At 36.3% G+C, this 25,829-nt stretch overlaps 1 protein-coding gene across 1 annotated transcript; it reads left to right on the forward strand.

Moving 5' to 3' along the window:
- The first annotated feature begins 932 nt into the window (after window positions 1-932).
- LOC120780741 lies at window positions 933-25,829 on the forward strand. The gene is made up of 4 exons (XM_040113001.1): window positions 933-1,098; window positions 25,265-25,384; window positions 25,439-25,646; window positions 25,706-25,829. Exons 1-4 carry the CDS (start codon window positions 933-935, stop codon window positions 25,827-25,829), a joined length of 618 nt encoding a protein of 205 aa, XP_039968935.1.

The raw sequence follows: 25,829 nt of genomic DNA on the forward strand, positions 1-25,829 counted from the left end.
TTCAAAAATGTATCTACATATATGAGCGTAAATACAACACGTATTTCCATACAAATGTATGTAAACTAGCCTAGGCCTAGCCAAGCACCATTGGTCTCGACTAAGTGTATCAGACCGTTGGTCTCGACCAGGGTTAAAGTGTTTTGAATGGATACAGTCTAAGAGTGGTCTGGCTTTTGAAGGTATCCAATGCTATGTATCGACTGTGCCTTTATTTTCATAAGTCAAAACGATTCCGCCGCACTCTCAATTTTCAGTTGAGAGAATTTCTTTTCGCTTTCCTAACACCTTTTTTGTACGACCTTAAGAGGCAGCAATATCTATCTCAATAAACCTCGCCTTTTAGCTAGATTAAGCTGTTTGCTGCAATTCTTCTGTAATATTGCCTGACACTGACATCAGCCAGTATATACGTGCTCCCTTCTCCCACTTTATCGGTGTTTTGTCTTGGTTGCTACAACACCGTAGCATAAAAACTGTAATGTTACCTCCGCCATTCTACATGCCCTAGTTTTAGCTTCGCAATTGGCCTTATATAACTTGTGGTTCGGTGTCCTACGTTCGTAGATATGCCCCATTAACCCATGGTTTCTGAATGAGGACAAACTATGCGGTTAATAAAGCTTACTGGAGCTAGCTTTTTGTGAAGGAGATTAATTGGTAGAAGACGAATTAACCATCAATTGAGTTATATAAAGTAGTATAAAAAAATGAAATAAAATAAATTTAATAAAATAAAAATATACAAAAAACTAAATGATAAAATTATGAGCCAAAGCGATATCCGTGCCCAGAGGCAACGCGAACAAGATGCACGCCGGCGTAACAACGCATACTTTTCGATGAGGTCTCAGAGTGACAGTGAAAGCGTAAAGTCAAACTCATCGTCCACCCTTCAACCTCCTTCAAATTTAAAAGTCCGATCTTGCTCAATGTCAACGATTCCAACGGCAGAGCTTCTTACGGCTGATGTTGTACAAGTTAAAGTCGGTGCATGCTCTGACTCCGGCAACATAACCAAAGCGCAAGATAAGAAAACCCAAACACCTCAAAAAGTGGCTATACAGACCGGAATGGATCAGTACATTACCATCAAGCGTAAGCTTAGTCCGCAAAACTCAACAAACGCTAAGCAAAAAAATAAACCGAGGAAATACAACTGAGCCATTAAGCACAAATCGATTTGCGCTTTTAAGTGAGAACGTTGACGGCCAGAGTAATAAAACTCCTGAAAGTCTTACCAAAGTCACTAACACCAAACCACCGCCAACATATGTAAGAGAGGAAAACTCTGGCGCTCTCGTTAAAACTTATCGGCAATAATAACTTTTATATAGTTCCGCTGTCGAAGGGAAACAATCGAGAAACCAAAGTGCAAATATACTCCGAACAGAACATTCGTACATTGTCCAAATACCTAAATGAGAAAAATATTAAATTCTACACTTATCAAATTAAAAGTGCGGGAGGCCTGCAAGTTCTTATTAAAGGTATTGAGCCAAGTGTTGAACCCAGGGAAATCCACGATGCACTTAAAGATCACGGTTTTAACCCCAAAAATGTTGCAAATATTTGTAATAAAAACAAAATCCCACAGCCTATGTTCAAAGTTGAGCTAGAACAGAAAACAAACAACTTGAAAAAAAATTGTGTGCACCCCATTTACAAACTTCAATATTTGCTACATCGTAGGATCACTATGGAGGAACCGCAGAAAAGAAACGGCCCTGTACAATGCACCAATTGCCAAGAGTATGGTCACACCAGGTCTTACTGCACACTTCGCGCAGTGTGTGTAGCTTGTGGAGAGTTGCATGATTCTGCCACTTGCACGTCAAGCAAAAAAGACCCAAATGCCACAAAGTGTGGAAACTGCGGTGGAAACCACAAAGCAAAATACAGAGGATGTCCAGTCTACAAGGAGCTAAAAAATCGGATCAACCAACGTGTAGTCTCCGAACGCAATCGTAATGTACCGAACGTTATATCCTCCAATATGAATCCGTTGATAGCTCCATCAAAAGCCGTCATGGGCGTATCGTTTGCAAACGTCCTAAAATCAGGCCTAGGAAAACCCACAACTACAGGAACAGCGAATCTTATTGAGGTAGTCACTCGAATTTCGAAGCAATGATAGCGTCAATGCAACATAGCATGATGAACTTCATAACTTTCATGCGGAACACAATGCAATAACACATGCGAAATCAAAACACACTGCTGCAACTGCTTGCTAACCAAAGTTCAAAATAATGAGCTCGCTTAAAATTGTTTTATGGAATGCAAATGGTATACTTCGCCATAAACTAGAGTTCTCAAAATTTCTCAACGACAAGGAAAATTATATAATGCTTCTTGCAAAAACTCACCTAACCAATAAATGCAACTTCAATGTATCCTGATATACATCCTTCTATTGTAAGAAACATCCAGATGGAAAGACGCATGGTGGAACTGTTATCTTAATCAGAACTGAAACTGCTGAGAATTATCTGCAAGCAACATCGATATGCGTGCAGACAAAGCAAGGTGACATTACTTTGTCCGCCGTTTATTGTCCCCCACGTTTCACGATTATAGAAAAGCAATTTATAGATTTCTTCAGCTCGCTGGGAAAGTGCTTTCTTGCTGCCGGTGATTATAACACGAAACACCATCACTGGGGTTCCCGGTTATGTAACCCTAAAGCAAGCAATTATATAACGCCCTTATATGTAAAAGAAACAAACTAGACTACGTGTCTCCTGGAAAGCCTACATATTGGCCGGCAGACCCGAAAAAGCTGCCAGATTTAATTGACTTCGCAGTAATTAGGAAAATTCCTCACAGCCTTATTATTGCAGAAACAAGAGCAGACCTCTCATCAGACCACTCACCAGTTCTCTTCATTTTGCGGCATCAGTCACACTATAAAGAGTTACCCTATATGCTCACGTCAAAAGCTACAAAGTGGTTAAAGTAGAAAAAATACATCAGCACACACATAGAACTCGAACCAAATTTAGTTTGACCGGTCGATATTGAAAACAGCGTTGGAGCATTCGAATCAACCATTATAGCAGCAGCCAAAATTTCAACTCCTCAAAAAGGTTCTAAAGAAAACAAAAAGCAGAGCTTAACTAATAGGGAAATTGAAATACTGGTATTACAAAAACGACTCCTACGAAGGGAGTGGCAGGTTCATAGATCACCAGCCTCAAAACAACTGTTGAAAGCGGCCACACATGCACTGACAAGAGCCCTCAGAAGCGAGGAACAGCGTGCGCAGTACCAGTATATTCAAAAGCTGTCACCGACTGGTACAAAGCACCCGTTGTGGAATGCACATCAAACTCTAAGTGCGCCAATAGAGTGTGAAATGCCAATACGTGACAATAATGGCAAATGGGCTCGGAGTGATGCAGAAAAGTTAGCAATATTCGCTGCTCATCTAAAAAATGTCTTCCAGCTAAACTGGACTAATGACTTTGCACTTCCAACCGTACCCTATTTGATGGAATCTGAGCCAGTGGAGTTCGCACCTGAAGAGATATCAAAAATAATTATGAAGAAATTGAGCTCTGCAATATTTCTTGATGTCGCGCAGGCTTTTGATCGAGTATGGTTAGATGGTCTTATGTACAAAATAAAAACACTTCTCCCGCAAAACACCCACGAACTGTTTAAATCCTACCTTTATAATCGAAATTTTGTAGATAAAAACGATTAAAGCTGGTGTACCACAAGGCAGTGTTCTTGGCCCAATGTTATATGTTTTATACACTTCAGATATCCGAGTAAGCGACCGCTTGACTATGTCTACTTTTGCCGATGACACTGCGATAATCAGCCGCTCCAAGTGCCCAATTCATGCAAATGCGCTCCTAGGAAATCATATTGAAGCTGTGGCCAACTGGCTCGCAAAGTGGAGGATAAAGGTTAATGAGCAAAATTGTAAGCACGTTACATTTACCCTAAACGAGAGCAGCTGTTCGCCTTTAACACTGAACAACGTACAAATACCACAAAGCAACCATGTTACTTACCTAGGGGTCCATCTGGATAGGCGACTTACTTGGCGACTTGCCTTAAGTTAAAGGCAGGCCTTTGCACTGGCTTATTAACTCTCTCTCAGCCCAGAGTCTGGAGTATAAAGTCATTATATACAACACTGTTTTAAAACCAATCTGGACTTATGGGTGTGAGCTGTGGGGCAACGCGAGTAGCAGCAACATCGAAATCCTTCGTCGTGCGCAATAAAAAATTCTTCGCACAATCACCGGAGCACCATGGTATATCCGAAATGAGAACATCCAACGCGACTTAAGAATTCCAGACGTACGAACTGAAATAGACCAACGAAGTGCGAAATATGCATTGAAACTTTCGGTTCACCCAAACCAACTAGCAAGATCGCTATTGCGTGTGAACATGAGCTCAAGATTACGTAGAAACGATTTACCAGCCCAACCATAATATATTTTAGGCCCAGTTTAAAAAATAATCACCCATGTAGGGTGTAAATGAAGTGAGTAGTTTAATATTGGCAAACTTATTGTTAGGCTCTTAAGTAGGGTAGATTCAATAAATAATAGTAAAGTTAAAAAAAAAAATGAGTTATCTGCGTCTTCCTGAGTAAACGGTAATACCTGTCAGTCTGCAAGCTTAGACCCCCAAGAACAATTTCCATTCACTATACTTTCAATATCACTCAAGGATTCTAAAGGATATTCGCCAATCTAATTTTCCGATGCTAAGTGATGATGGGGGGCTAAGTGACGATGGGGTCCTGTGTAGAAGTTCACGCGATCCTTTTATATATGACTCAAGCAACTCACGACTTTCGGCCTTTGATCAAGTATCAAGAGCTATTCAAAGACGGTGGTGAAGAACTGATAAGAAGCATGCATGAGCTTCTTTGTAGGATATGTCGGACAAATGCATGCCCGACGATTGAAATTTAAGTGTGCTCTGGCCAATCCACAAAATTCAAGTTTTCGAGAGAAAAGTTCTGCGATTTATGGTTCTTTGCGCGTTGACCACGGCGAATATTGCATTCGCCTCTGAAATATTCCACGCAGTATCCGCCGGGAGAAGCAGAGGAGGAGGAAGACCTCCACCCCGTTGGAAAGACCAGGAGGAAAAGGACCTGGATTCACTGGGAATCTTTTATTGGCGCCACATTGTAAAAAAGAAGAAACGACTGTCACGCTGTTGTTAACTCGGCTATAATCGCGTGAGCGGTGTCTACGCCAGTAAAGAAGAAGAAGGAGAACGGGATTACTTCATTCCTAATATATATAGGGATATTTGTACGTAGCATTTTTATTAGTTGTATTTCTGTGTTCATTCTACAATTTGATGGTTTGAGGATTGCATTTTGTTCACTCATTTTTGCCGGTCGTAATGATGCAGGTAGTTGGGCGGCGTAGGCATGGCGCTTGTAAACAAAATGTATAAGATTCTTCTTCTTTTTATTGGCTGTAACGTAGCACACATATAATTGTCCCTTCTTGATTCTGAAATAGCGGTTGTTCCTAGTTGCCTCAGATACTGTAGACAGAGAAGCCTTAATTTTTGAAATAGAGCCAGCTGTGTATTTTTTCTATCGCATCTCCTATTATGCTTTCTATTCGATGAACTTGATCGATTGTAGAATGTTGAGATCTAAATTGGAATTGAGGAATTGGTATAAAACCTTTTTCTTCAAACATGTTCTTAAGTATTTTTATAATTACAGCTTCAAGTAGCGTAGACAAAATTGGCAACAATGAGATTGGATGATGTGACCAAGCCCCAATTGCGCTTTTTCCTGGTTTTTGTACCATAATAACTTCAGATAACTTCTATGACAATGGGACGTATCTGAAATTTAAGTTAAGTACCATGGAACACAAAACGACGAAACGTTTTCGTTGTTTCTTTGAAAAAAAATTCCGCTTTTTCTTCGTCGCTTTTGACCCAGGATACGATAGGCTTTCTGAGAGGTGTATTCGACAATATTGATTTCCGAACATTTTTGACAGCTTTCCAATGGAAATAATCTGTATTTTGGCTTAGCGTTAATTTCTCATTTTGATTTGCAAATAACTTTATTTTGGTGCTGAGGAGCTTAGTTAAAATATTTCGTTCTATTTTATACTTACATATATCTAAACAGGATAACTTTTCCAAGCCGATTCTTGAATAGTTTTCGAAAATCTATGGACTACATATTCTAAAATATCTTGAGGTGTTATATTTACTTTAAAATCAATATTTTTGACAAGCAAAACTTTGGAATACTCCCAATCCGAATGTCTATTAGAAAGATGAGGCGATATGTCGATTTCTTTTAGATGGTCATTTAGGAAGATATACTGGCGAGTGGTCCGAATTTAAGTGGAATCCATTTTCCATGGTAAGGAAAGTCTTGAATATTTGTCGAGCGATGAAAAAGTCGATCAGGTCAGGGGGCTATTCTGTAACTCGATTCGAAAAACAATTTACTCGAATTCGGATTTTTCATATTCTGTAATTCGATTTTCGGATTTTCAAGCCAATTTTCGAATAAAATATTCGTTAGCTTTTGAGTTGTAGAAAGCAAAAACGAAAATTGTACGTATTTACTCTGGCACAGGGTGGTACAACTTTCGGATAGTTATAAAGTAGATCCGAATTTCGAATTGAATACATTTTCGAATCGAGATACAGAATAGGGCCCCAGGTAATTTTCTTGTGTCGGAAGGCCAGTAAGTCGGCTTGCTAGTAAACATGAAGTCGCATCCAGTGGCCATAGCTGCTTTAAAGAGCTCTCTCCGCTTCGATGTCTTAACTCTGGAACCCCATTGGGTGTGTTTTGCGTTAAAGTCACCCCCATGATGAATTTTCCACAGTGTTTTAAAATAAGTTCTGAATTGCATATAAAGCTATGTATAGCAGTAATACTTATTTTTCAAAAACTAGAATCAACCGATATGGTCGTGGTTTGGAATTCTGGCACTCTTCAAATAATTTCTTCGTAGCGGCGAATATTATCTCTAGCAATTAGGCACTCCCCCCTCGTTATTTTTATGGTTCGAACAATACGTCTTAACGAAAGTCTCATTTTTTTCAAGATGTAGTAATGTACCTAATTCCTTTTTAGGTTTGAGCAAGCCATTTGCATTCATAATTTTTATGGGTTTCATTTTAGTTATTTATTTTTGTTTTGTTGTCGTTCTAGTTGAGTAAGACGTTCATGTGTTTAGTTCCTTTTTTTGCTCTTTTAGCTTATTAGGATTGTTGAGGATTGACGTGAAATCACCGGTAATATCACCAATGGCATTCGATTTTGTCTGGTTTGTAGACATATGCTGTTGTACTTGATTATGTAGTACATTTAGTTACGCTGGCAAATGAGGGTCTTCCACATTGCTGACTCACATTAGTAACCTCCTTCTGAGGAACAGTAGAAGCGGTTGTTCTTAAGTGTTTTGGTTGTTGGTTATGCTTTTTATTTTTCTTTGTCGCGTTTTTATTTGTTTCAAGTTGATTTGCCACTTCACATTCCTTATAGCTCGCAGGGTGATTCTGATTTCAATTACAGCATTTTGGCTGTAGCTCAGCAGTTTTGTGCAGCTTAGAGATGCAGGATTTCTAACACTTTTCACACACCTTGCTGGTTTACAAAAATACTTTATAGTGTGACCGAACGTCTGAAAGGATTTTCTCTGCGACACAAGATTCGATAGCTTGATGTAATTGCTTGAAGCTTAATGACGACGTAATTTAAAATATGTTTGATTTCATAGATTTTCGTAATGTTTTCTGTATATTCGAAGTATACAATAAACATATCGCTCATTTGCTGCAACGTCGTCATAACTCAAAAATAGGGATATTACAGAAGACGCATTTTTAGTTTTTGAATTGGTGTATATTTATTAAATTTGTAGATGAAAGTAAGATTAGGGTCCAATTTGTAAACTAAAGCTTGAAATGTATAATGGACTGTTTTCTGTAGCTTCAAAATTACCCCGAGTTTTTCTTATGTCGTAATTGCTGCAAGAATAAGTTTTATGGTCTGACATAATTGAAATTGTGACGTTACTGCAAATAATAAAAAGATTTATAGCTCAAAACCTTTTGCAAATTCTGATTTATGACTGCATTATATTTTCGCGTTGCTAAACATTATAAGAGAAAAAAAGCATGGATATAAAATAAAATTTATTGCATTCATTGCATATTTTATTGTAACATAAAAATTAACGTAAAATATTACTTCAGGTACAAAAATGAAGGAACATAAATTAAAAAATAAAAATAAATTAAATAGGATTAAAAAATAAATAAATAAGGATTACAATTGCTCGTAAAAAGGGCTATAATACTTAGGAATGTGATTTTTCTGTATCAATTCTAGCAGATCTTCTTTTTTGCAGTCCGCTATCTGAGGTCTTGTCAGTGAAATATCCTTCGTGTTTTTCTTTTTAATAAAATTATTTGCCACCTTAAATTCGTCATCGTTTTAAGATGTTTTAAAGAAAATGGTGTTTGGTAAATCGCGCCGAACTTGTAGAACCACCACTGTGGAAATTTTTACCTGTGCCATATTTTGGAGTCCCATTTCAGTTGCTAAAGCCTTCATATCATAGAAGTCTTCAAAGCACAGTTCCATAACGTTAAATGGCTTTCCAGTTTTTTTGGCTCCACGAATTGCAGATATCAATGACTCTGGCGTGTACATTGGACCACCTTTCAGCTGTCGTTTCACTTGACGTTCAATTAAAGAGTGGGCGGAATCTCCCTCGTTTTGTGTGTGGCCTTTGATCAGGTACTTATGAGTTATGCTTTTTACGTTGAGATGAGATATGGCATAGAGGTAGAGGGCCACCATGAACTAATTTTTTTGCTGGCCCGCACAATTATCAGAATAAAAGATGAAATCTTCATCATCTGACAAAGCTCTTTTATTCAAAAACCGAAGAACGCACGAACGCAACTCGTTAATACCTCTATGCCCATTGAATTCATACCAAACAAAACATTCACGTTCGTTACCCTTTAGATCGTAGATTATAAAATTAAATACATTTAGTTTTGATTTATAATAAAAAACTGAGACATCGCCCTTAGGAATCTGCATGACGGCTTGTAAATCGTACACTACCACATTAGCATTCACTTCCTCCTTATCATACTTCATTTCCTTTCTAGATAATTCTTTCTCTACGATATGCTGATTATAATATTCTTCTTGTTTATTTTTTTCATCACCCTCAGCGATATCGTAGGCACAACAAGTTTCACATAAGCCTTTTTTTGGCGTAAAGAACGAAATATTATAATCTTCTGTAAATATTCGATAAAACATTACATAGTTAACAAACGGAACATTTTTATCTTTACACTGCGCGGCGTAGTCTCGGTAAATGTTCGCAATAGATTTGCTACCATCAATAAAATGTTTACTGGTGTTTGCACGAGTATAATGACTCTCGATTTTAGGGATTTTATCGATAAAGTTTTTAACACCTTCCTTTAAAACTTCATGAACTTTCCTTTGTTTTCCAAGTTTTCCTCGACAATCCTACAGCAGTAAAACATTTGCCACCTTATTTCGTTTCTCCTGCACAGTTCTTATTGGGCGATCATTAATATTTAAAGTATTTTTAAAAAACAATTTGCATACTCGAACTTTCTGTTCATTGAGATGGAAATAGAAGGCATTATTATTGTCCCATTTCTTTCTCTTACCACCCTCACGCACATACCGATATTTAGGCTGAATGACCATCATACTATTCTGAATAAATAGTCGCTGTTTTTCGTACATCGCCAAATCCCAGTATGATCTAAAAATTACCATCCGTTCCTCTTCTGTAAATTTTTCAAAACATTTCAGCTTACACTTCTCTGTACATGGAGGTTCCATTTTTTTCTCTTTTCGAACTTTTTGACACGTATACCTCATTTTGTATTCTTTTCCACTATTTCTTAACATTTTGTTTACATACCTTACCCAGTTATTCTCATTTCGTTTACGCTTTACTCCTTTTTTTAGTGGACTCGTTAAGATCGTCGGAGTTTCGACAATGGTGATGTTAGCCTCAGAAGTGTCGGATGTCAAATTTGCTTCGCAGTGACTGTTACTCTGACAATATCGGGTAGAATGTATGTAGTATCACGTACAGAATCGTCATCATCTTCAGAAAATGAGCTCGAGCTTAATGAGTCTGATTTCATTTCAGCAGAAGACACTGTTGATGTACTTTTTATCTGCCATTCTTTATCATTTCCTTCTTGTTTTTTATGATTTTTTTTACTGAAAATGACAACAATGCTGACATAAATGGAAATGATTCATAGAAAATTATTTATATTAAGAAAATATTTAGTGCAAGAATGTCATAACAGCGAATAGTTTTTTAATGCACTATTGCTGCACTAATACATCTTATTTGTAATAGTGTGTTAAAACAAAATATTACTGAAATAAAAATTATATTTTTCTACAAAAATGTCAGAACACTAAAAAACACTGCAAGAATTCACTCAAATTTTTACATACACAACGTCATATCTTAAAATAATGCAATATACACGATAGCGAAAGAGATAGAAAAGTGATCTTACCTTTTATTAATATTGTCACAAAACGAAATATGGCACTTTTCCTGAGAACTTAACGATGTTCACCACGCAAAAGCCGACGAACAACTGAGATAATACGTTGTTACAAATAAGACGCAATAGGATATGTAGTTAGAGCAAAAGGCTTCTACCGCGATGCTGCGTAAAATGTTAAGACCTCGGATATAACACTTTGTCAGTTGATCAAACATATTATTTCCGATATATTAGAGATATTAACTCAAAATTTGGATTTTTTGAATTATGACGACGTTGCAGCAAATGAGAGATATGTACACCCAACTCTTTTTTTCCACGGTTTCTTTTTACACGAATTTGAAGTTACACGGTTGGAAAAATTTTTTAATCTAGTACGGTTTCAAAATCGCTGTTTTGTAATAATGTTTGTTTTTACCACACTTAGCACCATTGCTGAAATGAACATAGTACTTAGTAGTAACTGGGAAATCCCCTTATTCGATAACTATTACATACATATTTTGTTCGCACGATATTTACATTGCTGAAATGGATATCTCCAGTGATGATACCGACTTTAGTCCAGTTCGTCGCAAACAATTGCGGTTGTTATCAAGTAGCGAATAATAATTATGTGGCAATGAAAATATGTTTTCTTTATTTCTATTCTAATTTTTCTGTTCTTAATTTTGGATTAACATATTTCTTTTGTTTTTTGTTTAATCTACCAATTTTTCACCTGTATGAATTATGTATTTTAGGTTTTAATGCTCAATAAAATGAATATACATGTGTATGCATATCTGAATCTATATAGTTTTCAACATTTTTACACGGTTTTTTGAAGTAAATATAGTTCTTTATTTCATCTTACACGGTTTTTAGATGACATGGAACGTATTCCCCATTTTACTATAGGAAACGCCTTTTTTCACGATTTCTTTTACGCGGTTTCTTTTACACAGTTTTTCGTACACGGTTTTCTGAGGAACGTATCTACCGTGTAAAAAAAGAGTTGGGTGTATAATATTTCTAGATCTTTTGTTTTATATTGAATTTTTTTATGTGCCTTCGTGACTTGTTTTTGAAGATCTGTGACAATACTTTCCGGCTCACATGAGCGATGAAGGTCTTTTACAATCACGCGATTTTATTTATTTATTTATTTACAAGAGAGTTAATTTTAAATAATTAATTCACTAAGTTAAAGCGCTGACTACTGTGACCTTCGGCTCTTAAGTGCCCTGGAGATGATCAAATAATTGCGTCAAACAGTGCATATGTGTTGGTGATGTTCAATCGTGTTTTGTCCGCAACCTTCAAATTAAAACGTCAAACATCAGTTTAGTTTGGAGGTCGTAGCGAATGGTCATCCTGTTAGCGTCGGATGATTATCTGTTATTGGCATGTGTTTTTGTTATTTTATTTATTTATTTTATTTTATTATATTTTATTTTATTTATTTATTGAATTTTATTATATTTTATTTGATTTTACTTTATTTATTTTATTTTATTTATTTTAAAATTTCAGACTTATTTCAATTCACTTAATTTTTCTGTGTCAATTGAATTTCAATTCAAATATAAGGCTATAAGTATCTAATATATATTTTTCCTCTTTGTGCGCTTTATATATTGCAGCCGGTTCTGCTGCACGTTGGTAAAATTCCGACGCTTGTGGCGACACCTTGGTCATTTATTACCATAAACGAAAAGTGGGTGTCTTATTTGGATCAGTCGGTGTACTTGTATATTAATTTCCACTCCGGTTTGTATTTATCTATTGCTTCATTGAATAGCTGGCGATATTGCTTTGCATTGGTGGTTTTTTTTTGAAATTTGAAGAGCGAACTTATTATGAACGATTTCAACGGGTGAGTGTTCACTTTTAAGAGTTACGATGTCGAAATCATATGAAGCTGACTGATAATATTCAAGTATTTTATGATCATAGATCAGTGGTTCCCAAACTTATTTTGTCTACCGCCCACTTAGAGAATAAATATTTTTTTAGCGCCCCATTTTTTCACCTATTTAAAAACAACTATAACTTCAAATTAATTATTGTGACCTATATATGTATATTAACGGAGGATTCTAAACGAAGCTTTTACAATAACCAGCAACTTGAAACCTGAGCGCAGTAGGTAACATACAACGGCGCTTAGGTCTCAAGTTAACTCTTACACAATTTTATAGTATTAAAACAGAGAATATTTTAATAAAAATAAAACTAAAATAATCGATCCTTATATCCGTATAAAAACTAATGTGAAGGATGAATCTGATGCTGTTTAATAAGTTTGTTAATATCAGGTTCCAATTTACTCAAGAACAGTCGCAAGTCGCCACGTTCGGTAACAAGCAAACGATTACTATTTTTAGTAAGCAGAGTTGTCACAGCACTAAATCCACGTTCACACAAATATGACGATGGGAATGCTATCAAGAATCGTTGAACGATTGACCACAATCCAGGGTACAATTGCGAGATCGGTTTTTGTAGCCAAAATTCTTGGTAACAATTTTTGAACTTGATTTTTATTTCCTGGTTTGTTGTCAATTCTATAAGTTCTTCTTCCAGCTGAGGTGACATTGCTGTGTTGACATTTGAAAACGGATCCAACACCCAGTCTGGTATTTCCAAGTTCAAACTGTCCTGGTATCGTTCGGTGAAGTCAATGTGGAGGTTTTCCAAATGTTTCAGTATGAAACAACAAACGATTGAAATCCTCCTCATTAGTAACACAAAGCTGATAAAATAAACTATCATTCAAAGAGCTGTCGCGGCACCCTATGGCGCCCTATCATAGCCGGAGCGCCATCCGTAGCAATTGAAATAATATTTTTCAAAGGAATCTCTTTCTCATCGCAAAACTTTTCCAATATATTGAATATGGTTCCGCCTTTTGTATCGGTCTCTAAATTTCTAGCAAATAATAGTTCTTCACATATTTTCTCATCTTTAATAAACCTCACGTAAGAGAACAACAATGCTTCATTAGTTGGTACAGTGGACTCATCGAGCTGAACTGAGAATTGGCTTGTACTCAGGTGATCGCACAATGATTCTTCAATGTTTTCAGCCATTTCATCAATTCGTCTTTGCACAGAATTATTACTCAAAGGAATTTTTCGGATAATATCTGCGACCGGTTTATGAAGCACGGTAGTTATTACTTCATTTATTGCTGGCAATATTAACTCTTCTGCGGTGTTATGTGGTTTGCCTTTTTGAGCAATTAACAAAGAGATTTTGTACGAAGCTCGAAGTCCGTCGTCATCTTGCTTAGCAGCCGCCGAAAATAGTTTTGCTACACTTGGCTGAGTATTATGCTTCTTCTCTAGGTCTTGAAAATATGCTACATTCTTGTCTCTCTTATCTGGATGAATTTTATTCTAATGATCTTGCAGTCTTGAAGGCTTCATTGCTTCATTCGAAAATGTTTTTAGACATAGCAGACACAAAGGCGAGGATGGGCTTGTGGGATTTTCAATGAATCCGAACTTAATGTATTCCGCACAGTATTTCCGTCTCTTCTTTTTTACTTCCGACATTGTTTTGCTTTGAGAAATACGTTTAACTTCGCGAGTAGTGTAAAGGAGGCGTAAGTAATGCTCATCTATTGCGCGCAAAACCACAAATTAATATAAAATAAATATTACATTGTTTATATAGGAATGCTTAAGCACAATTATTATATAGTAGTCCAAAAATATGAATTCTTATTTTTCCTAGAAATACACTTTTAAAAAATAATCTTTCTTCTTTTCATATTATCTTATTTTTCCCAGAAATACATTTGTAAGAAACGATAAAGATCCTTTTTTTATTTTCCACATAAAAGATTTAAGGAGTTCAAGAGCTCAAAGCTACATCAGCTCGAACCTACCTACACCTTTGCGCAAATGATTATATTATGATAGCAAATTCCCACATACAGATTTGGCAATGGCAATAGCAATACGTTTGACAGTTAGTATTCTATAAACTCTATCGATTGTTGAGTTTACGATTTGCTTTCAATAGATTAAACAAGAGCGAGTTTCCACACTGCATAAACTTTGGTATGAGCTTCATTGTGTTGAACTTTGTTCTATGGTGAATGTTTGGAAGACCTCTTTCAGTTACTAGAATTATGATTGTTGATATGAGGAATACGCGAATGCTTCTTCTTGCCGCTATGTGTTAAGGGGTTTAAATGAGAGTGAGGTGCGTTTTAGCACAGTGTCCATAAATTGCGAGTCCAAAATTTATTTTTAACCGCTTTTACAAATGAAATGAGTATGTGACAGTGTTTTGAGGAAAGAAAATTAATAATGTTCCATCTATGGAGTAAGCTTAATCTAACATATTTACAATGTTTCTTAAATGTTTGTGTTTTTATCGAAAATTAGGCGGATCATTCTTGACCCCTTGACGTATCAATTAGCGCAACGAAATTCGCTTCAACTGTTCGCACTCAACTTGCACTAAACAAGTCACAAATGACTAACACGCTTGTTTTACAAATTTGCAAAAAATAAAATACTACGATTTAATTTCAATGCGTAACAAAAAATATGGATAGTTACACAACTGATCTGCAGTAAATAATGCACTCAACTGCAACAATGTTTAAATAAAGTTGCTAACACTTACTAATAACTTACGATTTGAAAGGAATGCCTTTATAAAATTATACCTTTTGTTTCCAATGGTCCATTTTTTTAGTTCTTATAGGACTGTATGCGCTCCGATTCTATCAACAGCTTTTTCAAAGTCTAGACTGAGGACGGATAAGTGGTTTTTGCTGAAGAGGCGAAGTGTTCAATAACACCAAGACCACCTTGAAAAGCGAACTGATTGGGGCTTATTATTTCTTTTGTTTGGTATACCACATTATTCTCTTTGAAATTACTTTTTCCAGAACTTTTGATGTACAGGGATTCAAAGTCATTAATCTGAAGTCAGCGATAGAGGTATTTGAGTTTTTAGATTTAGGGATGGGAATAATTACAGCTTTTTTCCAGTCTTGAGGTAGCCTTGATCTAATATGTTATTGTAAGTTATTAGTCAGACTTTTAAGGAGTGTGGAAGATTTTATTAGTAGCGGGTGGGAAACTTTGTCTGATCAAGGTGTTTTTCCGGATATTTTGCTGATAGTAAAATAAAATTTTTCTATTGTAATGGCAGTTGCTATCAAGATAGCTTCAAAACGGTGATGGAACCTTGTGGAGATTGGATAAAATTGATTTTATTTTAATAGTATCCACCTGAAAGATGGAAGAAAGGGATTGAAGTGGGTTTTATAGTGGCCGTTAATTTTACAATTGTTTTACTTTTTGCGGATTTAAGTTCTCTCCTGAAATTTGATTTTTTGCTTTTAATTAAATTTTCTGTGGTTCTATTTTGTTTAAATGGGGTCGAAAGTTATTGCTTTGTGCTTGTTAGATTAGTTAATAGCTTGGATCAATACAGGAGTTTGGTGGTAAATTTGTTTGTGTTTTTGTTTATATGTATATTCGATGCTTCTGCCTTTATGTTCTTTGACGTTATTCTAGTAATTGTAATTGTGTTAATCAAGGAGCAGTATTTAAGCCAATTGGCTTTTTCTAGAAGAAATTTAGACGTAACGAAAAATTACTTTGGTGAACTAACGGGTTATAACTAAAAATCTGCACTAATTTTATTTCAGCGTAACTCAAAAGATACTATTAACAGAATGGTAAGTTATTCCATGTAGTATAATTATATAATATTATTTTAAAAATGAAAAAAAGAACCTCAAAATACGGGCCATTGTCAGTAACCCGTCCTAGTTTAGTCAGGATACGTGAGCAAGCACGTTGTACACCGTTAGTATCAATTTCTTTAAGGTACTTCCGGTTGCGATGTGTTAGCTGCTTCAAATTTTGAGCCTTTCAACCATTTTTGTACACTAAAGTTTTGACTTCTCCAAAAAAATCCTCAATCGGTTGGCATTGTGTTAAGTTTGTCGGGATCTTTTCTTTAGGCACAAAGTAGATGTTTTTGTTGACCAAGAACTCCAACGTAGCATTTGCATAATAAGAAGAGGCTTTGAGCGGCCAAAAAAAAGTTTCATCGTTTTTATGGTATTTATGTATTGGAGAAATCAAAATTTTGTCCAAACATTGATTGATGTACGTCTCATGATTTATTTTAAGTCGATTTGGTGAGAATGGCTCAGAAATACTCATAGGAGAAACTGTTATGTAGAGCATAACTTTGGACTCAATTTTTTTTTTTTTTGATTTGCACTTTATTTCGGGAGGCGGTTTAGACATATCGTATGTGTAATAAACATCATTGCCGGCATTTGCGGCCCGCTGAGTGAAAGGTAGCTCTCGTCATCCAAAATGGATGATATTCCACTCAAATTCTTGCACATCCACCGACATAGTGATTTTACTTGACTTATCTGCTCTGCGGTGTCCCCTGGACAACGCTGCTTTTTTCTGGCTTTAATGTTAAGTCTATTTAATGTTTTGCAGATATATGGCTGTGAGCAATCGATTTTCGTGTGGCTTCGCTTTGACTTATGCGATCCTTATTGCTGAACATTGTCTTCAGCTTCCGAATGTTTTGGGGCGTCATAATAGTCGGCTTTCTTCTAAAACCCGGTTGCCTTTCTATTTTTAGAGTACTTAATATTGAGTATATTGTTCTTCCGGAGACTACTTCGGTCATAAAATGCACACACGTAAACTTTTTTCAAGCGGTTTCATGTTTTTTATAAAAATGTTCAACGCGGTCGCGGAGGTGTTGCTGCTTAGAAGACATTTTAAGCACTAATTGAATTTGTAAGCTGTTACAAATTATACATACGTCAAAAAGATGATGCAATCAGTTCGATAATTGCGTAATATTAGCATTTGAAAAATGAAAATAACAAAATAGCAGACCATTAAAATTACGTTTGAGGGAGTGAATCCCTATAGTGGACTCCAAGCATTGAAATCTCCGATGATTATGGTGAGTGGAGGAACAGCGTTTGTGATATTTGTAAGATCACTTGCGTCGAACTTTTAATGTGGAGTAATATAGCATGACATTATAGAAAACTTGAAAACAATGTTAACTTCTATCTTTTTTTTTGCAAATTATGAAAATGACTTATTTATTTGTGAGGCGCGTAGCTGTTTTATTTACTGGGAGGTGTGTTTCCTCTAATGCAATGATATGTGATGAGAATTCATTTATGAGTATTTGTTGAATACACCTTTTATATTCCACTGAAGAATTCTCATGATATATTCTGTGGTGGGGTTTTTGGTAGGTAAGCGGGTGACGGGATGGCGTTTGAAATGAGTGAGGTTGATGTAGAGTAATCAAAAGGAGTTGTGGATAAGTCATTGACTACACTTAATGTTGGGAGAGAGTACGTTGAATTTGTTGCGTTTACTATGGTTGTTTTATTTTCTTAATTACTTGTTTTAGAGTTAGATGGTGAAAATGAATTAGGAATTGAGGGAGGGATATCCGCTCTTGTTTGGATATTTAGTTCGTTATTAAAGAGATCTACTTGTATGTTTGTCGGATGGCTGAGTATGCTAGCGAATGAAGAAGATGAAAAATAAAAACATATGCTATTAGTGCTTTATGAATATTTACTGCTTTGCGAAATGAGCATTTATTATATGTTTGAATTGTTTTAATTTTTTTTAATTTGAATGGACTTTGGACACAATTTACTTGAAATTGCGTGTTCAGCAGAACAATTTACACAGAGAGTGCGAGTACAAAGTGAGTATGTAAGTATGTATGTATGTCACAGATAGGGATCTTAGTGTAGCGTTTTTTTGTAAGGTCAAGAATTTGCCAGTGTTTGCATCTCATTGGGCTTAGGTAGTGGGGTCCTACCTTGTTTGTATACTATGATACAAAAATTTTTTGGACAGGTAGTAGCTTTCGAAGGTTAAAAGAACCACGCCAAATGGAGTGGGCTTTGTGAACAGCGAAGCACGATTCTTTCGGACAGGTAGTAGCGTTCGAAGGTTAAAAGATCCACGCCAAATGGAGTGGGCTTTTTATGAACAGCGAAGCACGATTTATTCAAAGGTTTATATGTTTCACTTGAACTTACCGCAATGTATTAAAAGCTATTTTTCTTTTGTTGCTGGTAGGGTAGGAAATAGTTCTTCTTAAGATAATTAATCCGTTTATTATCGTAGGGACTAGAAGATAATAGGGCATTACTTTGAGTGGGGTGACATAGATTTTAAAGAATAAATTAAAAACTAGAATCAAAGTCTTACTAAGCTCCTTACTATTAACACTCTTGTAAAATGGGAAATGGGCTCGGTTTAACTTGATTTCGTCCAATACGTTGAATTAAGTTGAAATCAGACCAGTAGATCCCGCGATATGGATTTTCGTCTAAATGTAGGTGGTGCTACGCCTTTTCGTACACCCAAATTAACTTACTACATTAAGATTATAATTTGTGAGAACTAAATATCTAAACAGAATTTAGCCCACACAACCCATAAAGGCACACCCTTTTGTTCACAACACAACGGGAAAACCACGCCACTTCTAGAAACACAAGAAGATCGAGAAACCAGACATGCAGATGAAATGACAACAACAACGCATACGCAGCAGTAAAATCACGCCACGCAAGCAATACAACGGGATACCACGGAGACGGAGAAATCTGACAAGCAGACAAAACAACAACAAGCATACATACGCAGCGGTAAAACCACGCCACTGCCAGCAACATACGCCGTCCCAGCAACACACGCCATCCCAACGCAACATGTTGCGAATGTTCTAGCACGCAGCACAGGCTTGCTGGGGAGTTAGGTGATCGATGATCAGGGAGTCAGCACGGGACTGTGACAGCGTACGCACGCTTGGCATCAGACTACGCAGTGAGTTTATCCTCTGGCTAGTCTTGGTACCCTGACTTGTGAACGCCGTCTGTTAAGGGTGAGCTTGGTAGTGAGTTTATCCTCTGACCAACTCAACCTTTAACATCGCGGTCGCTAACGCAGTCTTCCGTGATCCGGGATCTTTACGCGGCAAAGTAATTAAAAGGACCTCTCCAGCGGAGCAGAGGAGCGTAAACGGGTATAACAGTGCAGCGTTATTGAAGCCTACGCGAGCGTCGGCAGAAGTAGCCGGACGTAGTCGTCGTAGCACGCGAGTGCTAACGTGTACATCAGGACAGCGTCATCGAAGCCTACACGAGCGCCGGCAGAAGTAGCCGAGCGTAGTCGTCGTAGCACGCGAGCGTCAACGTACATATAAGCCAGGACATCGTCATCGAAGTTTACAGGAGCGCTGGCAGAAATAGCCGGGCGCAGTCGTCGTAACAGAGGAGTGTCAACGTGTACGCAAGGAGGCTACACGGGAGCGTCAACGTACATCAGAGGATAGTGTCAGCGAAGCCAACGCGAGCGCCGGCAGAAGTAGCCGCGTGTGATCGTCGCGGTACAGGGCAGTAAGTCGTCTAGCGCCCAGAAGCGCAACAGAGCGGGAAACGGTATTGCCCTAACGGGCCACACAGAACCGTTACCCTGACAGCGTCGTCCCCGGGCGACGACAGTACAACGCAGAAGACTATTCTGTAACATAGATTAATATATGCATATTACATTTTACATATTAATATAAGTAAGTTGAATGAAATAAAGTACGATTCGCAGAGGAGCCCCAGTATCTACAAATTTATTGTAACGAACCCTGGACACGGCGAGTATACCTCAGCAATTTATACTTGTAAGAAGCAGGGGCAGAAAAAAGCTTCGTTACAAATTAAGAAAGCAGTTTTTTGGGTTCCGCGCAGCCACACAGGCTATTCGATGAACGATAGGTTCAGATACTTTAATCTTTTATACTTACATATCGTCACCTAAAATGCAAAATAACGTATCATCAAAAAATTCGAAATTGAATGTCTTATTGATTACGCTTCACTACTTCAAATTACATACATAATATTACATATGTTCAACATTTTCTGGTTCTACGATCAAATATGAACTAGTTTTAACCAATACTAAAATTTTGTTTCACTCATGTTCCATTTTATTTCGTGTTTCATTCATGCCTCTGTAAATTTCCGAAAATGTTGTTACGTTATTTTGTATTTCAGGTGACGATATGTATATTCATTTTATATTTTTTTAATCAGCAGCTTATTGCTATGTTATCAATGATCCCACCCAAACATACAGCCTGAACAGCAGATGTAAAAACTATCATGTATCTGAATTCGATGAAGAATTAATGTAGTATTAAGAAGATTTTTATTTTGTACACTAAATCGATCTAAATTAGCATTTTAATCGAACAATCGCCGTTTATTGATCAATTAATTCCTGTGCAAAAAGGCTATTAACCCTTGTTTAAATATAAGATTTAATTTTTTCGTAAATCTGATATTTGTCCCTTCCCTTGACTATCAGTTTGTCCGAAAACAATTTACATATGTATTACAGAATTGTGATAAAAGGGGAAATTTACGTTCAAGTTTTTACTTAATTCGTAATTAAGGAAGTTACAATTATTTATAATTTTTTAGATTAAATTGCAGTTCTAAGCTCGAAGGCTTAAACTGATATTATGGAAGTTATTTTCATAATACGGAGAATCGATATTTTATTTAAATATTAATGTCACATAAACAGTGGTTCGAAAGTTTGGATTGCTTTATTGATGTAAGGCCTCTTTAAAACGCAAACAAGCAAAAACTAAAAAAAATGAATTGTTTAAATATAAAATTAACAAATATCAATCAGTGCACACAAGTTGTTATATTTAAACATAAACAAATTGTGCACGAAACTAAAACGAAAAACAAAAAAAAAAAAACAAAAACAATCAAACAAACAAAAATTAGTGCTACTCAGCCTCACCAGCAAGGCCATAGGTATTCTTTAAATACCTACTTTAGCTTTGTCGAGCCAACAACAGCAACTCCTGGCAAAAACAAAATTAACGGCGATGACTCATCATCGCAGCGATCAGCTGAAAGAGCAAGTAAGCAAGCGCAGTCAGCAGAAGCAGCAGAGAACAGCCAACAGGCAACAACAAATGCGCTGACAGCTACAAATATGCAGGTACCAGCAAGCACACGGACAGCGAAGGAAAACAAAATGCAAGGTGAGAATGTACCAAGCAAAAAAGGGCCGTCTGTTCAGACTGATATTGATCGTTATGTTAACTAAGACTAAGTCCAGTTAAATCAGCGGTCAATACAAACAAATTTCAACCAGGCACGCCAAATGGTAAAAAGCCAGAAATCCTAAATGGCAACAGATTTGCCATACTAAGCAATGGTTCAGACCACAGTCGTTAATGCCAAACCATCTCCAATATATTTACGCGAGCGTAATTGTTGCGAAATTAAGTGAAATTGTAGGTACTAACAATTTCCATATAGTGCCTTTAAAAAAGGCAATATAGATGAAACAAAAATTCAGTCCTACACTGAAAAAAGTTTCATGGAAATCGTTAAATTTTTGTCAAATAAAAACAAGAATTACTATTCATACCAACTGAAAAGCTCTAAAGGCCTAGCTGTTGTCATAAAAGGTATAGAGTCTTCGGTAGACTCTAACGATGTGAAAGAAGCACTGGAAGAAGATGGTTTTAGCATTAAATCAGTAGTAGATATTTTTAACAGGAACCAAGTCCCACAACCAATGTTCAAAATAAAACTGATGCCAAATTGTAACCAACTAAAGAAAAATGAAATACACCCGATTTACAATTTAAAATATCTGCTCCATCGCAGAATCACCGTTGAGGAACCACATAAGAGAAATGGTCCAGTACAATGTACAAACTGCCTATAGTATGGACTCATGAAAGCATATTGCACTCTACGCAGTGTCTGTGTGGTGTGTGGTGATCTACATCCTACTTCAAAATGTACTCTTAAAAAAAAGGATTTAAATAAAAAATGCAGCAATTGTGGAGGAAATCACACTGCTAACTACAGGGGTTGCCCTGTATATAAATATTTGAAATTAAAGTTGTCACAGGGCATTCAAGCACGTCGTAACCAAATGTTGAATATTCCTCCTAATGAAAATATTGATATCCCCGTCCATATTTCAAATCCAGTTATTCTTAAAGACAATGCTACACAAGGGAGCTATGCAAACGTGGTGAAAGGCAATACTGGGCAAATGCAATTGCCCCAAAACCAACAAATGGAAGCGCTGAAACTATGATTTTCAACCTTATGCAATGTATGACACAATTTACGGCTTCAATGCAAAATACGTTTCAAGAGATAATCAAATCACAAAACCAAATGTTGCAAACTTTTTTAAGTAAAAAGTGAGTGTATTGAACATTTGTTTATGGAATGCTAACGGTGTTAACCAACCAAAACTGGAACTTAATAGATTTCTAGATGAAAATAATATTGATGTAATGCTTTCGTCAGAAACTCATCTTACGAACAAAAACAATTTCTTTATACCGGGATTTAGGTTCTATGTTACAAACCACCCAGATGGTAAATCACCACACATTAGAATCTTATACCACAGCGAAATTACAAGCTACAACCATAACTATAAAAAATCGCTGCGGGGACTTAAACCTGACGGACATTTACTGCCCACCTCGGTTTAAAATTACAGACATCCAATTTATAGACTTTTTTGGAACATTAGGCCATAGATTTCTAGCAGGTGGAGATTACAATGCAAAACACACACATTGGGGCTCACGAATAATTAATCCGAAAGGACGACAGCTGTATCAAACAATCAGTCTTCTACCCTGTCTTTCTAAAGTATTAGAAAAAGTGTTACTATCAAAGATGTCTCCTTTCCTCCACGAAAATAATAATGGGTTGTCAAAAAAGTCTTGCGGTATTTTTATTGATTTTTTTTTTTTATTGAAATTGAAATGAATTTTTGATGACTCATGCCCAGCTTTTGACCGATGCTACGGCTGCTACTATGCCGGTCTCTTTCGACCAATTCAGCGATTTTATCGCAATTTTCGACGACAGGCCTTCCGGAGCGTGGCGCATCTTCGACCACCTCTACACCAGAACGAAAACGTTGAAACCATCGTTGTGCGGTAGAAATGGAAACTGTATCGGGTCCATAAACTGTACAAATTTTATTGGCGGCTTGAGATGCATTTTTGCCTTTATCGTAGTAGTACTGTAAAATATGCCGTACTTTCTCTTTATTTTGCTCCATGTTTGCGACGCTATAACTCACGAACGACTTAAAAGAAAGAACAATCAATCAAACACGTGTTAGCGTGAAATGAGCTTTCCAAAAAGGTATAGCATGACCCGATGCGACAAATAAAACTAGAACTACGCGCTTTCAGCGCCAACTAGCGAAAATACCGCAAGACTTTTTTGACAACCTATTATAATACCAACGCACCAACGGGTTTCGTGAAAAACATAGCACGATAAAGCAAGTAAATATAATTACTAACGAAATAAGAAAAGCATTTGAGCACAGGGAGTACTGTTCAGCTATATTTCTAGATGTAGCTCAGGCGTTTGAAAAGTGTGGCACGAAGGTCTTTTATATAAGATTAAAAAAATTTTACCTTTAGAATTGTATAAAACATTGGATTCTTATTTAAACAATAGACAATTTATGGTGAAAGTAAGAGATTTCATAACGAATGAAAGACAGGGCTGGTGTACCACAGGGCAGCATTTAGGCCCAACTCTATACATCATATATACAGCAGATCTTCCAACTGCTAACAATGTATTAACTTCAACAACTAACAACTGCCACATTCTGGCATCAAGAATATTAGCGGAGCTTTTAAGTTCTGTCGAAGAATAGCTAGCGAACTGGCGTATAAATGTGAATGAACAGAAGTGTAAGCATGTTACATTTACGCTTAGACCAAAAATATGCCCGGCAGTAAAAATAAACAATATTTTAGTACCCCAAGCGAATGAAGCAACTTATCTTGGTATTCACTTAGATAGAAGGCTTACGTGGAGAAAACACATTGCTAGTAAAATAACATGAATAAAGATTAGAGCTGCAAATTTAAATCGGCTTTCAAATAAAAACTCCAAACTTAGTCTAGACAATAAAGTGCTTTTGTATTGTGCGGTCATAAAGCCGATTTGGATGTATGGCATTCAACTGTGGGGTACGACCTTTGCAACTAATATTGATATAATACGCGTAACGAAAATATCCATAAAGACCTTGGTATTCCTATTGTAAAGAGTAGAAGATAGAAGAATTAAAAAATAGATATCGAGATCACCCAAACCCTTTGGCTAATGCTTTGGTATATTTCTGCGATCAAACACGCCTTAAAAGAAGAGACATGCCTGCGTATTAAAGAGCAACGTATCACCAAAACAGCTCAATCACTTGCTTGAGCCTGTCTAGTTTTTAAATAGATTTAAGATTTCATAACTTATTGTTAGGCTTAAAAAAAAAGAAGATCCAATAAATAAAATAATATTGAAAAAAAGGTAATATTATCAAATTACCTCAATGATATTTACTCTTTTATTATTCCAATCTTAAGATCTCTAGGTATTTATAAATAACAAAGACTATAATTTTAAAATATTTTCAGATCCGGAATATTTTTAAAGAACAATTTTATATTTCAAGACATTTCTAGAAGAGAAAGAAATACATTCGACTTCAACAGATTTTATGAAGAATATTGTAAGAAAATTTAACTTATTCAAAAATAAAGTGCTAATAACATTTCAATTCAAAAGTATTCCCGCAAACTGGTAAAAACTTCCCCAAAAAGTTTCAAAATCGACAATCACCTAAATTTCTGCCTAAACGGCAACAATTTGGGCGAACTATTGCAGATCACCATCATAAACTGAATGGTAAACTAAATTTGACACCAGAAATAGAGCCTTTGCTAATCAAAATATTCATAGATTATAGTAAATATATATCAGACTCAAAGTCTCGGAATATAGACGAGGATGAACAGCCATGTTCTTCATGTGGTGGCAAGAATAAGAAACCTCCCACAAAAACTGACAGCAATATAATGACTAGGAATATTAAATGTAATTGCAAAGGATATCAACATGAATGTCTATGCAGCCCGAGAAAAGCTCCACGCTCATTATACGATACCTGGTAAGTTTTATATAAAACGTGAAATGACTTCAGTAAGATTCAGTTACTCCAATTAGCAGGTATTCAGTCTTCAACATGAATGCGCCCTTGCCGTTCCTAACAACGAAATTGAGGATATTCCGCAAAAAGAAAAATATTTGGTTCCAAACTGCTCCATCAATAACGTATTTATTACATTTTTAA

This window comes from Bactrocera tryoni, unplaced genomic scaffold (assembly GCF_016617805.1).
Source record: "Bactrocera tryoni isolate S06 unplaced genomic scaffold, CSIRO_BtryS06_freeze2 scaffold_25, whole genome shotgun sequence".
In the NCBI taxonomy this organism is placed as follows: Eukaryota; Metazoa; Arthropoda; class Insecta; order Diptera; family Tephritidae; genus Bactrocera; species Bactrocera tryoni.

Excerpts from the sequence above, each read along its gene's own strand:
- LOC120780741 (XM_040113001.1), top strand. The coding sequence starts at position 933 with ATGTCAACGATTCCAACGGCAGAGCTTCTTACGGCTGATGTTGTACAA. Across the intron at positions 1,099-25,264 it reads TCAGTACATTACCATCAAGC|TATTCCCGCAAACTGGTAAA; the intron begins GTAAGCTTAGTC and ends TCAATTCAAAAG. Across the intron at positions 25,647-25,705 it reads CGCTCATTATACGATACCTG|GTATTCAGTCTTCAACATGA; the intron begins GTAAGTTTTATA and ends TCCAATTAGCAG.